We start from the raw sequence: 15,398 nt of genomic DNA, 5'->3' as shown, positions 1-15,398 counted from the left end.
TATTCCACTGTGCGGATGTACTACATTTTCTTTGTTTAAACCACATATCAGTTGATGGTTTGGGCTGTTTACATGTTTTTGTATGGACCTATGTTTGCTATTCCCTTGTGCATATACCTAGAGGTGGTACTGCTGGGTCATATAATAACTATATGTTTAATAATTTGAGGGGCTGCCAAACTGTTTTTCAAAGTAGCTGCTCTGTTTTACACTTTCATCAGCAATACATGAAAATTGCAACTTTTCCACATACTCACCAACACTTGTTATTGTCTGTCTTTTTAAGTATAAACGTTATATTATGAATGTGTGAAATACTATTTCATTGTGGTTTTGACTTGCATTGCCCTCATGACTAACAATATTGAATATATTTTTATGTACTTATCTACCATGTGTACATCTTCTTTGGTGAAATATTTATTCAAATGTTTGCCCATTTTTTATTGTTTTATTCTTTTTATTGTGTAGTTGTAGGAAATCTTTATATAATCTGAATATAATTATCATATTACATATATGATTTGTAAATATTTTCTCCATTTCTCGCTTTCTTGATAGTATCTTTTGAAGAACAACAGTTTTTAATTTTGATGAAGTCTAATTTATTTATTTTTTATTTTTATTTTGTTTCTTGTGCTCTGGGAGTCATAAATAATAAAACTGTTGTTTAATCTAAGGCCATGAAGATTTATAGCTATGATTCCTTAAGTGCTTTATATTTTTGACATTTACATTTAGTCTTGGATCCATTTTGAATTGATTTTTGTACATGGTGTGAGGAAGGGGTCTACCTTCATTGTTTCATATATGATTCAGTTGTTCCAACACCATTTGTTGATGTATGCTTGTCTTTAGCCAGTATCCACCCCCACCACTACTTTAGCAATCTGGGTATGACTGTCACGGTATTGTCATTTAACTTATTTTCAAATTAAAAACATTATATAACATATTTGGAATTTTAATTGGGAATCCACTTGGAAGTCTAGAAAAATAAAACCACAAGGTACTCAAAGTCAGCCATTAAAAAGAAAATCTGTTTTCCTTCTTGCTTTTTTTTTTGCATTTAACATAGTCGAGATATCTGTCTATTACATTTTAGATCCTGGATTTTATTTATTTCATTTAATAGACATTCTTATACAATTTGTTAGTATTAACGATTGCAATATATTCCATCTGGTGGAATTGCCTCTGTTTATTTAAGCCGTTCTATCCCCAGAGCATTATAGTTTAGCAACATTGGGACTCTGGCACCAGCCAGCTTATGTTCAGAATTCGGCTCATCCACAATCTACTGCCTGAAACTGGTTATGTAATTCAACCTCATGATTCCTGGGTTTCTCATCTATAAATGTGAAAAGTGTGGAAAATTCAACAATTGCTCACAATGGGTTGTGGTGAGCATTCAATGATCACTTCACAAAGCACTTGGGGTAATGCCTGATGTATAAAGTCTCATTAAATGATTGCTGTTATTATTATTTTGGAATTTTAGATCATCCCAATTTTTTACGCATAGATAATGCAATGATAGACACATTAATCAATTATTTCCTTAATGGAATTTCAGTGAAAAAAAAGTATGTATATTTAGATACACTTTACTAATTGCCAAAAACATGTTGAAAAAATTCTCTAATATTTACCTTCCTGACAAGTTATATCATTATTTTACTGTTTATTACAGAAAAAAATTAAGTTATACAGTAGAGAGAAGAGTTTCAGAACCCCCATGAACGCATTCTCTAGCTTCAACAACTATCAACTCATGACCATTTTTATTTAACCGATATGTTCACATTGCTTCTCTTCTTTTATTATTTTGAATAAAATTTCAGATATTGTATCACTTTATAAATATTGCAATATGTACAATTAAAAGATAAGGACTCATAAAAATACATATCCACAGGACCATTATCATAAGAAAAAATTAATATTATGCCAATTGTTTTGTTTATTTTTAATCTGTTTGATGTTTTTCTAAATTAGTTACAGCTGGACTGATTTCTAGATAACCACTAGCCTACTCCATACCCAGGGCTGGTCTTCATGTTTATGTTAATTCTAAATTCAATTCTATTAGCATTATTAAGACAAGGCTATCATTTATTGAGTTTCTACTATGTGCCATAATTTCATATCATTTCTTCCAATTCATCTACCCACGATAACACTGAATTTATCCACATTTATGTTTCAGTAACGTGAGATTGAGTGGGTTCCTATGAGAGAACTAGAGAAGGGCACAGCCAGGTTCCAGCATCCAGGTCAATCAGACTGGCTCAGAGACGCACCCTCTCCAGCGCCACCCTGTCTCCGAGCTATTTCTCTTAGTTCATTCCACATTTTAAGGCCTAGTCAGTGTTGAGCTCCTCTTTCTTCCCAGCCTACTCTGGCCCATGGAGACATCCAACTCTGGGAATCATTTTTCCTGTCACTCACACATCACACCCTAGGCTAACTTCCATTGGTGTTATTTATTTTTCTTAATGTGTTTCCTGTCTTCTCAGAATATAATCAGTACAGTTCCTTCCATCAGGTAGGTATTCAAGAGGTATCACTAATATTGGCATTGTGGTCCTGGAGTAGCTTATGGTCATTGATAAACACCTTCAAGTTAAGATTCTTCTTCTATTTATCCCAGTGATTTTGGATGTTCAGACAAATCAATCAGAGAACTTAAATATGACCAGAGAGCTTAAAGCCTTAGATTATAAAATACAAGAAACTGAAAAATAGTAGAATTCAGATGTTTTGCTGAGTGTCCTTTATGTTGAAATTGACAATATATAAACACTAAAAATACTGGGGATAGGGAAAAAGGGAGGAGAGAGATTTGGTAGGATATTTCTAGTTAAGAAATACTTTCCATTTTAATTTCCTGTGTTAAATATAAAGGAAAAAAATGTCATAGTTATATCCATATTTAATATGCTACCTAACAGAATGCTCTGAATTATATTTACATGTTGAACGCACACACAAACATCAAATAAAAATCATTTTTGTGTTAACTAGGCGATAGTAGCTCAAAATGCAGGCTGAATGTCCCCAAGGAAGTTTACTAAGGAAAGTCCTTGAATCAAGCTGATGATTAACCTGAATCCTCACTGTCACAAATCTCTGCTTCACAGCTTTAAATTCAGGAGTATTAATGTTATGACCTGCATGATAAATGCAAAACTCTTAATTTGAAACTTTAGTAAAAGTGAACTGGTATTTCCAATATGCATAAATATGCAATTTTAATTTTTTGGCACTGTTATAGAATTTTCACAAGAGTAGAACGAATTTGCAATAGAATTAGAAAGCAAAAGCCAGGTTTAATTATGTTCTAGGTGCCACCAATTCAATCAGAGCATTCCATAGGGAATTAGGAACATTCCATATATCATTTGGAAGAAAGATAAATTAATTGTGCTGATATAGGATCGTGTTTACTGTGCTATTTTTATGACAGAGTTTTGCTACCAGATCTAAGCTGTGTTCTAAAAAGGAACCATTACTCCATACACTGATATTGAATAGAGATCAAATTGAAAGTGAACTTAAGAGTAACCTTGATTAAAAGAAGAGGATATTTCAGCATTTGGATGGATGTGCAGTCAATAAATAGATTTTTGTTTAGTGAAGAAAATCGGGATGGGTTCAGGTTAAATTATCTTCTGATATGATTGTCTATGAGTTCAAACTGTGGTGGCTTACTTTTAAGTGCTATACATACACACATCATCTCATTTATCCACGCAGAAATACTGTTGAGGTAGGTTTTATGCTTCCCAACCCCAAATGAGAAAACAGACTTCACAAAGTTCACTAACTCGCCTGGGACCACACAGCTAGTATGAAATCCAGTGGGGTTTCAGCTCCAGTACTGAAGCCAAATCCTGTGCTAATTCTATTAAGGTAACAGTTGGAGGAAGGACATTATACAGAAAGGATTGGGGGATTTTCATGTGCCTGCTAATTGAATGTCAGCACTTTGTAGATGCCTCCTTTCCTTATTGGTGGTGGCAGAACTCTAACCAATGTGTTGTGCGGTAGGAATTGGTTCCCATAGAAAGGTCTCTTTACCCAAGTCTGCTCGATTTGGGAATTTGGGGATTGGATACCAATTCCGAGACATCTGGAATGTTGGGTCTGCAAATTGGATATTTATGCCTTTTTTATGGTTTCATGGATCCCCACACTTCACCCAACACCACAGAGAATTCCTGCTGCCTCTTCCAATATCCTACTGTCAGTAATTTGGAGTCCATTTAAAATCTTCCTGATACACGAAGAAAACATACACCAAAGCTGTTAGTATTTCAGTTTTGAAAGTAAGATGGTCCCAGTGAAATTTCTCTATACTGTGCTGGAGGCAGGGACATTTTACCTTTGCTTCTAGAAAAATGAGCCTGACACATGATTCTGCAAATATATGTTATTTGCAAATATATGTTATTCTGCAAATACGTGTTAAACTGGACCTAAATTTCACAGTGCAAATCCTAGCTCTCTTCTAGCTATGCAAACTTGTTTGAGGTTCTTAACCTCTGCACGCCTCATGTTTCTCATTTGTAAATGAGAATGACACCTATCACTTCAAAATTATTGTGGGAAGCATGTTATATAATTAATGCCCAAACCTTCACACAGTGCTTGATGCATAGGAAACAATAAACAAGCTATTATTGTATCCTGAATAGTCAATTAAATATGTTCACGTGTGCCTTCCCCTCTTATATTTTGCAGAGGTTTCTGCTGTTTTTGAGGCTGACACCTCAGTTACTTACATGTTTCAAGAACCCTACCCAGTTACCAAGAATATAAGCCTTTCATCCTCAGCAATCTACGCGGAGTCGGCTCCATCTAAAGAAAACATTGCATTTAGTTTTGTGACCGCCCAGACACCCAGCCTCTTGCTCTATATCAATTCTTCCTCTCAGGATTTCCTGGCTGTCCTGCTCTGCAAGAATGGTGAGTAATGATGGCATGAAGGCCTAGAGGGTATCTCACTGGGCCAGAGGGACAGGGCCTGATATCCAGAACTCTGCACAATTTCAACTACGTTTGGTTCCACCTGGACAGCTTATTTCCAGACCTCCAGCCAAACCCTTGATTAAACTTTACCTTTATGAGTTGCTATTGGTATTCCAGGCCAGTGTCAATTCATTGCTGAAGTCTCAAATGCATTGACTTTAATTTGCCTCAACAGTGCAGCCGTAATTCTTTAGTATTTATTCTGTGCTGGAATCCATTAAGTGTAAAGGAGAAGATCGTAAGCATATCTGAATTTCAGAAGGACACTCGTCACATATATCCTGTCATATTTACTGCAGTCTCCGTTACTGAGGGCTGTTAAAACAACTAGCATAAATGCCGGCTGTATTAACAGAGGTGATTGCCTAGGTCTTGGAGAGAAGTAGTATACGTGAGTCATAACCTTGGGGAATATGGGTCTCAGTGCTGAGAATCAGACTTTGAAAAGAATGTGGACAAAATGAACTATGCACAGATTGGAGGGCTAAAGAGGCTAGAAGTCACTATATGTGAGTAATGCTGAAGGGCACCAGTTTTGACAGCTGTTGGGAAAAGTCAGGTTTTCTTCCCTCGCTACTTCATTCTACCCTGCAATAATGAAGACGATTGATATAGTTATGGCCACAGACTGTGTGAAATCAACATCCTAAGGGATGAAACAATTACAATAGAATAGACGAACAGGGCAAAGATGTGGAAGCCCCTGGTCTGGTCTCAAAGCACACATCCCTGCACTCAAGAATGTACTCTTTCCTCTTCGTGTCATTTGCTGCTATAATGGGATGAGTCTGGGCTTTAGAACCATCACCACAGGCATGGAAGCAAGGAGGCCTGAGACAGGGAGCACGCACTGTGCCCTCTGCAGGCTTAGACAGAGGCTCTCGCGATGTCGCTTATTCTACGAGTCTGTGGGTTTATTCTTTTCTGCTTCGTATAGCTTTAACTATTTACAACACTGAAAATAAAGAATGATGTGTGGGCCGAAAGGAAGGATCAAAACTGGTGGGCCAGTGAGTTGAATCAGGGCTGAAGTACAATCATAATAATATCCAACTAGAAGCTACAGGACGCATTCATTCAAAGAACAACAAGTTGGAAGGAAAAAAAAAAGACAGACAGAGAGAGAGAGAGACTACTACGTGTTTCCCCGAAAATAACACCTCGCCAGACAGTCAGCTCTAGTGCGTCTTTTGGAGCAAAAATTAATGTAAGACATGGTATTATATTATTATATTATATTATATTTATATTATATTATAATGTTATGATATGTTATGATATATATTATATGACATTATATAGCGTTATGTTATGTTATCTTATGATATGTTCTATTCTATTCTATTCTATTCTATTCTAATCAAGACCAGGTCTTGTATTATAGTAAAATAAGATCCGGTCTTATATTAATTTTTGCACCAAAAGACACATTAGAACTGATTGTCCGGCTAGGTCTTATTTTCGGGGAAACACGGTATGATAACTGGTCATGCTAAGACTATTTGGTCTTGAAGAGCCTACAAGAGAGAAAGGAAACGTTACGGGTTATCAGACCTCTTATTTACCAGCAGAACTTTGCATGATTACAACCATTATATCAACATACCAGTTCTTAAACTTTGCGCCCGTAATGTGTCTGTGAGGTTGATGAGGCTTGCTGAGGACACGGCGGCCGGGATTAACTGATTAATGAAGGCCAGCAGCTAATTCATGACACAGGTGGGAGTAGAAGCCAGATTTTCCCTAAAGCATCTTTTGGAGATGGTCCTGCAGGCACATTTGTGTTTGTCAGTTTGTGCTTATGGATATAGACAATGCATCACAGGAATCACTATATCAGACTACATATATACTAGAAAATATATTATATATATATTACTCTGTGCTGGACACTCTTCTAATTAATGCACACAGTACTTAATCCTCACAACAATCCTGTGTGATTGGTGGTAATAATATACCCAATATACCCAATTTGTAGGAACTAAGACATATAGATGTTAAATATCTTGATGAAGATCTCACAGAGAGTAAGAAGAGCTGAGATTAAATCCTCTCTCCTGCGTCTGGTAGCATACGAGTATCCTGTATTCTTAACCACAAGAGCTAAACTAAGAGTGTTATTTATATTTCAAACATCATGTTTTAAATAACTTGAATTTATTTAATTGGAAGGAATGTTTGAATTCTGCCTTATCCCATTTTTGTATACTCTAATACAGGGTGTCCAAACTTTTTTCAACGGTTTTCACCAAGGGCCATATGCGGTAAAATACACACACAGCCGGGCCACTCACTCGAGGTGAAGTACGTATTGCCTCACCTGGTTTATTTAAGTAAACTAAATCTATTTTTGGGATTTGCTGCGGGCCAATTAACAATGGATTGCGGGCCGCAGTTGTCCCGTGGGCCGCAGTTTGGACATCCCTGCTCTAATGCCTCACTTCATTCAAAGTTGTACTTGACCTCAAAGGTATTTGCAAGGAGATACTGGTGCCCTTTGTTTGTTTGTTTGTTTGTTTGTTTTTGTTTTCAACTTAGATCTCGGGGCCTGTGTAAAAGTACAGGCCTTTCAACTCATTCTAACTCAAGGGAAGTGCATGTCCAAGCCATGGTTAGTAATATAGAGAACTCCTCTCCTCATTTACCTTCAGGGAATCAACCCCCCGACTTTCCATTCCCTGCTCCCCCATCATTTCTCTAGGGAACTCTTACTGCAGTAGGCAGTGGTAAATACTCAGTGATTTAGGATTGACGGCATTTCCTGCCGTCTCTCTTTACTACAGAGGCACGACTAAAATATGTGCTCATTCATTTATTCTTTGAATTTCTGGGTCCTTACTAACCCCACTGCATAGTATCAGGGGCTATGGAGACCAACAAAGATAAGCAGGATAGGGTTCTGTATAAACATGATGAAGGAAAAGAGACTCCAAAACTGCTTCAAACTTTCTGAAAGACAGTCTTAGCTACCTACATAAGGAAGTCAAGTTGCCCAGTTTTCTTAAGCAATCTAAGCAGAAGTTAGATTTGGCCTAACTTTAAGGATAAATCTCCTTGGAATTCAGGTATTATAATAGTAGAGTAAAATACTTGAGTGGGAGTGAATTTCTTGTCATTGGAGGTTATAAAATAATAACTAAATGACAATTTACTGTGAAAAGCCTAATAATAAGAATTCCAGCAGGGGATGACACACAAAAATAACCTCTGAGTGCCTTTCCAAGTCTTAGATTTTGTGATTCTTTATTCCTTTCCTGTGTAGTCTTATATTTATTATTTATTTCTTCCTGCTAGGGTTTCATTTGCAGATTTTGAAATGCTTCTATGAGGAATTAAGAACTGGTATCCTTACAGCCTGTTCCCAGTATATGAATAGTATCTGGCCACTGACATAATTGCCAGTGAATAATATTGGTGACACTGTATTATTAAGAGGGAGGAATATTTTAAATGTGACTTGGATACACTTTGATGAAAAATATACCTCTGAAAATACTAATGGAAGTTAAGAATATTTACAGACAAAAGAAAGAAAGGAAGGAAGGAAGGAAGGAAGGAAGGAAGGAGGGAGGGAGGGAGGGAGGGAGGGAGGGAGGGAAGGAAGGGAGAGAGAGAGAGAGAGAGAGAGAGAGAGAGAGAAAGAAAGAGAGAAAGAGATTAGGAGAACAAAGAGGGTAAAAGGTTAACTGGGAAAAGCCTTACTCTGCAAGGTATTATATTAGATTGATTCATATTTCTCTGAGATGGAGTTAAGAGTCTTCTGTTAGTACAGGTTTCTACCCTTTCTTTGATTTAAGATACCTTTGGGAATCTGGTAGAAATTATGATGAGAGGGTCACTCTTAAAAGGAGTTCCTTTTGTTCTCTTCCGGAGGAAGAAAATGCCCACAGCCATGTCATACAAAACCTTTCCGGTTGCAGCACTCTGGATTAAAAAGTCAGAGGGCAAGACAGTTATATGAACTGTGTAAATACTGCATGAAATTCCTGGCTTGCAAATGTATTTAATAAGAGTGTCCAGGCCAGAGAAAAGAAGAGCAATGTGATTCAAAGTCATGCTTGCCAGTCTCTTTCTGGCAGGGGTTGGATTTGGCAGCTTTGGAATTGTTCCTTGCCCTTTATCATGTTTCTTGAAATTTCTCCAAATAGAGACTTATTCAGGTTAAACTGCTTCTCTCTTTTCAAAGGAAAACAGCTTCTTCTTCCTAAAGGAAGAAAAGGTTTTTAATTCCTGGGAAGGAAGAATAGAGGCAGAAGAGGAGGCATTTCTGGGTCAGGGTGTCCTTAGGAAAGGTAATTGTGGCTCCATGGCCTGGGGCTTTGGGCCATAGGTAACTTCTCAGAGACGTGGCATTTGTAGGAGATGGGGTATTTGAAGGAGGAAAGGGGTCTCCAGAAGGAGACGCGAGTGTTCTGAAGATACACTTAACATTCACAGCATTTTATTGAGTGATGGCTCTGCCTTCTCCATGGTAACATGGAGCTCTCCTTCAAGCTTTATGCTTCACAAATACTCGAAGAATGTCTGCCCTATGGCAGGCACTCTTTCCTGAACCAGAGAGACTGAGAAAGATAGGATCCTGTCCTGACTTTAAGGATCCATCCTGGGGATGAAGACATAACATATATTAAGGATGGCAATATGATGTAGATGCTAGGATAGTCTGTTAGAATAAGACAAGGAAGGAAAGAGTGACTGATTCTTTCTAAGAGGGAGGGTCAGAAAAGGCTTTATAGAGATAGGGACCCTTGTGTTGGCCATGGAAGATAAGTAAGCGTTCTCTAAGCATACAACATTTTTTGAAATTAAATAAGATGTTTCTTTGTTCCCTATTTTATATTTTATTTCCATTGCACACACATACACACATGTATATGTGTATATGTATATATATATATTTCTCCAATCAATTCCTTGTGCTATTTTTTCATCACCTGTCCTTCTTGGCTCCTTGATGGTAGAAATTTAAAAAAAAATCAAATATAGAATATGTGCTATTCCTAAGGCCATCAATCTGTGGTGAGATCATTTGAGTACAAAATCTAAATCTAAACAGGGCTGCTGGTCTCCTTCCCCATGATGGCTGCCCACCTGCCCTGCAGCACCAAATGGTTCCTCTGACTTTGCTTCAGCATTTCCTTTTTATCAATCTTTTTTTTAACATATATATTCATAAGATGTACTGACTGCATTTGTGATTGCACACACCTTAGAGGGAATAATAATGAACCCAGATACTTTACATTTCCAACAGACTGACTGCAGGGAGACAAGATAAAAAGGAATCCAGAGAAGGGGCATCTTCAACAAACCTCAACAGCTGCTGGCCAGGGCTGAGCTGACCCTTAGGACACTCCCTGCCATGGCTACTTTCTCAGGGAAGGCCTTCAGAATTTAATGCTGCCTCCTGCCAGCCCCTCTCTGACACCAACATATGGGCGTATGCTTCACTTCCCCAGAGCAGCAGGAATCCTGATAAACAGCCTGGAAAAAGCGTGCCTCGGCTGGCTTGTTTCCTTGGCCTTACTCTGACCACTTCAGTCTCTTGGCTTGTGTCGAGCAACACTTCACTGCTTTTGAAGTTAAAATTCTCCAAACTCTTCTGATAGCTCCCACACTCTGTTTAAGTTGATTTATTTCCTACAATTCTGGGCTTCCTGACAATCTTTTTTTGCCGGGAGATACAAGGTCCTACTGTCAGGTCCATTCTCCATTTCACAGTAATGTGGTTATGACACATTTTGAGAGAGCAAACAAGTGTCCTCACTTCTCCTTCCTAGAGGAAGGACATGACATGGGCAGGGATAAATGGCATCTCCAGTATCGTACAGTTAGCCCACTGTGCCAAAGCGTGGGCCGGAGTGGAGAAGTAGGGGCACGAGGAATGAAACTGCACCTGGGTAATTTTTCTTGCTTCTCTTCTCCTTGTTGTAGTGGAGTTTTTATGTGTTCAAAGGTCCTTGAAGATGGCTATAGACTGAATGGTGCTCCCTCCCAAATCCATATGTTGAAGCCCTGACTCCTCCTGTGGCTGTATTTAGAGTAAGAGGACAATTAAAGTTAACTGAGGTCATAAGAGAAGAGCCCTATTCTGACAGGGTTAATGTCCTTATAGGAGAAGACAACAGAGTCTCTCTCTCTCTCTCTCTCTCTCTCTCTCTCTCTCTCTCTCTCTCTCTCTCTCTCTCTCTCTCTCTCTCTCCCTGCCATATGAGGACACAATGAGAGGGTACCCACTTGCAAGCCAGGAGGGGAATCCTCCCCAGAGACTGAATTGGCTGGTGCCTTGAACTTGCTGGCCGCCAGAATTGTGAGAAAATAATTTTCTGATATTTGGGCCACCCAATCTATAGTATTTTGTTATAGCAGCTCAATCAAGCTAAGACAAAGATCAACTGAGGCAATGGAAGTAGATGTGCTTTATAGACTGTAAAGTACAAAGCACATTGTCTTTTCTTATTGAGAATAATTAATAATAATACTATGGAGATACTAGGTCCTGTTAGTGGGTCCATTCTCAGATGGACCTGAATTGCAAAAAGAGAAAATGCATGCCTGTGTTATCAGAGCGTGTTTGTGAAGGCCGGGATTCAGGATAATTGGGATTAAATTTTAATACAACGAGGACATGAAAATTGCCCATTATCTAGAAACAGAGCACTAATAGGTGAAACATTACCCTGAGGAAGTAGAAATCTCAAGCACAGGGTGCCCACCCTGCACAGTAGCTGCTGTCACTAGGCACAGGCAGCAGCTTTTGATATAAAAGCATGAAGACGAAAACCCTAATAACGGCTTTCCCAAACAAATAACAGAACTTTGGGGAACCTGTCTGATGTGTCTGCAAGAAAGAGAGATGGAGAGAAATACCGGGGGTGCCAAAAAACTGTATACGAGTGGACTCTTTGGTCAACGTCACTCAAGCAGTAGTTCGCCATAATCAGAAGTGTCTGGACGCTGATGGTAACCACTTTGAGCACCTCTTGTAATTGCAGAAGTCAAAGGTGACTTGTATTCATCTTTTGTTAACAGTATATTTTGAGTATTACAATTTTAATAATGTTTTTCTTTCTTAAAAGGTGTATACATTTTTTTGGCACCCTCTGTATATACATTTAAAAAAATAAAACTGAAGACCAGGGTATATGTGCAGAACTAATGAAGACCTTTGCTCACTGCAAGACCAGATCCAACAAGATACAGCTTGGGAGACATAGTCACACACTTGGGAACCCCCCACCTCAACCCTACCTCCCTGACTGTGCAACTGGCTGAGCAGTATATGCAGCATCAAGGCAACCAAAACAGGGGCAATGATAGCTCCTGAGTCAGTGCTGGAAGAGCCTGGGTGAAGAGCAGCAATTAAATACTAGTATGGAAATAAGGCTAAAAGAACAGCAAAATAGCAATTAAAGTTACACACATCTATTAATACGTACTATGTGCATCTGCTAGGATCGTCATATCCAAATACCACACACTGGCGTCTTAATCCACAGAACATATCTTCTCACAGTTTTGGAGACTGCAAGTCTGAGATCAATGAACCAGCAGGGTGGGTGTCTTGTGAGAGCTCTTTCCTTGGATTGCAGGTGGCTGCTTTCTCTCTGTATGCTTACATGGCCATTCCTCAGTACGTGTATGGAGAGAGAGAGAGAGAGAGAGAGAGAGAGAGAGAGAGAGAGCCAGAAACCGACCATACTCTCTGGTGGCTCTTCTGAAAAGACACTTACCATATTGTATCAGAGCTCTACCCTTATAACCTCATTTAACCGTAATTACTTCTTTAGAGGACCTACATCCGAATACAGTCATACTAGGTGTTAAGCTTCGTCATATGAATTTCAAGGGGACACAAATTCATAGTCTGTAACAACACCTACCATGTGCTATATGCTGTCTTATGTGCTCACAATAGAAAAAGGAAAGTGGTATGTGGTGTACTAGGATTCAGGGAGATTCATGGGCTTGGATTCCATGTGTAATTCACCTTTGTAATGTCAGAATCTAGCTGAGTACCTAGCGTGTAGTTGGCCTTGGTGTTCTTGGATGCAGTTATGTATTTTGAATCTAATAGGTGAAGAATGTATATGTCTATTAAGTGTGAGAATGCCCCACAGAGTTCAGGAGAAGGCGTTCTCAGATTACAGCGGGGCCATGTTGGAATAGAGGGCAGCTTCTCTCAGTGCGTCACTAAAGGCTTCCTGGTGCAGATGGGCAGGCATATAAATTATATTAATGGAGCATTAATGCTCCTAATACTGTCCTTCCTGAGATTCCATTCTGTCATCTATAATATACACGTGAGGCAGGTTGTTTGGGCAGCTGGGCTCTGTGGAGCCTGCGTTGTTTGATTTTATTTTCTGAGGGCCTTCGGGGTCTTCTCACTTTATACTTTCCCAGTTTAAACAACTCTTCAGCAATTTTCCAAGAATTGAGCAACTGTTCGTTTTTTCAACAGGACTGCTTACTTACAACTGTACAGTGAGAATCATGAGAATTATTATCTATTCTAATGCTTCACTGTAAAAAGAGAAAAGGCATGCACTAGGTGTCTTGGTTTCTTTATCTGTAAATTTGGGATAATTGCAGTGGTCAAGGGTCTCACAGCAGAGTCACTGGGGATTAACGATATTTGGTTTGTAAAGGATTTAAAGGAACTCAGATAAAAGATGAGAAAACACAAAGACTGGTTATTACAAAACAGACCAAAGAGCTTGCTGGCTACCGAGCCACATTCTTTTTTTTTTTTTTAAGCCAGGGACTGAATGTTTAGCTTTTGGACTAGAACTCTAATTAGAGGCTTAAGGATTAAGAAAGTAGTTAAAGTCTGTGTGAAAAAAGCTTTTCTCAGAGAAAAGACATATTTTTATTCTTCTTAGACCACTTGACCTGTAACACTGACATCTTGAGATGTGAAACGAATTCAGCAGAAAGTCCAAGCTCAGGGCTTATCCAGTTCTCTTTGTAGTTAATTACCTTTTGTGCAGAAAGTGGGCCTTGAATTATCATGATTTCTCTTAATTCAAAGTCATAGAGGATGTGTTTCCACTTTAATAAGTACCTTGACCTTTCAGTGTTTAGAAATGAGGCCTGTGGACATGGAATCCCTCCCTCTCCTAAAGCTGTCGTGGAGATATAGGGTAGTTTTCAAACTTCCCAATTCCTAGCACCCACCCACAGGAGACCTTCCTTGGCCTCCCAGCTAGAAAACAGTCAATAGAAGCTGATAGTTATAGAGTGTCTAATGTGTGCCAAGGTGCAGTTTTGCTACTTTGTATATATTCATTCATTTCGTTCTCACTTAGGGCTGGCTATGTACTTACTACAACATTCCCCCATTTTACAGATGAGGAAACTTAGGCAGCCAATAAAAGAGGGTGCCAGACATCTCCTTATATTTGGTAAATTGTACTTTGGTGCACACAGAAGCACACAGGACTATCAAGTGAAAAAATAATTACTGTCTTATTGATGCCCATTTCTGTGATGCAAGTGGCAGGGTATAGCTAGAAACCCCAGCTCTGAGACTGGCCAGCTAAATATGATGGTCACTGTCAATTGATATTTTGAAGTGAAATGGGGGCGTGCTACTTACTTGCAATAATTGGTTTTAATATTATTAATAAGACTAGGCAGATTTTTTTCAGAAAAATCACATGCTCTATATGCCTGCGATTTACACATGAGAAATGAATGCACACACTTACTGACCCTTCCTTCTTAAACTCCTCCACAATGGCATAAAGAAACTCAAATGTATTTAAAAAGGTAGGAAGTCAAAATAGAAAACAAAAGACAGCGGAGCTTAGGATGGGTGAGCAATACCAACACATTTTGGAAATCAGACAACAGACGGAGGAAGAAGGCTGGCTCAGCTCAAGTCTCTGTGAAGGCATGTGGAGGGGGGCACATCTTGGGGGAGACTCAGCCCTGCATGTTCTGTACACCACAGCGGCTGGGACGAGGCAGGAGTCAGGGGGAAAGTTTTACAGGGTGCAGTTCTAGGCACACTTTTCCCTGTCCAGGAAGATAAGTAAGTGCCTCCTTTCCACATCCATCCCAGAAGTCCGGAGACATACTCTGTCACACATAGAAATTGGACCAGAGTTTTCAAAGCTGAGGGAATGGTTGAGATATGGGGCATTAGACAAACATAAAGTGGCATCTGTACACAGGGCTATGGGGCCCTTGGCCTTATTTTTTTCCTTCTTCCAAGAGCTCTTACAGTTAGCCTTTTCTTTCCATGCAGTAGATGAGATAGCTTTTCCATAGAACTGAACAGTCCCATGAAAACTATGTGTGATAGCTAGAATTTCAGAGATGGCCCATTGAAAAGAGTAGTTTACCCATATGTCACC

General features: G+C 39.0%; 1 protein-coding gene across 4 annotated transcripts in view; it reads left to right on the top strand.

Moving 5' to 3' along the window:
• Nucleotides 1–15,398, top strand: part of CNTNAP5 (contactin associated protein family member 5) — a 769,018-nt gene that overhangs the window by 663,790 nt on the left and 89,830 nt on the right. For all 4 annotated transcript variants that reach the window (XM_033111359.1, XM_033111357.1, XM_033111358.1 and 1 more), the window contains exon 19: nucleotides 4,747–4,971. In XM_033111359.1, coding sequence (XP_032967250.1) covers nucleotides 4,747–4,971 — 225 coding nt within the window. The remainder of the gene's footprint in view (nucleotides 1–4,746; nucleotides 4,972–15,398) is intronic.

This window comes from Rhinolophus ferrumequinum, chromosome 8 (genome assembly GCF_004115265.2).
Source record: "Rhinolophus ferrumequinum isolate MPI-CBG mRhiFer1 chromosome 8, mRhiFer1_v1.p, whole genome shotgun sequence".
Classification (NCBI taxonomy): Eukaryota; Metazoa; Chordata; class Mammalia; order Chiroptera; family Rhinolophidae; genus Rhinolophus; species Rhinolophus ferrumequinum.
This window is presented reverse-complemented; position numbering and strand designations above follow the sequence as displayed.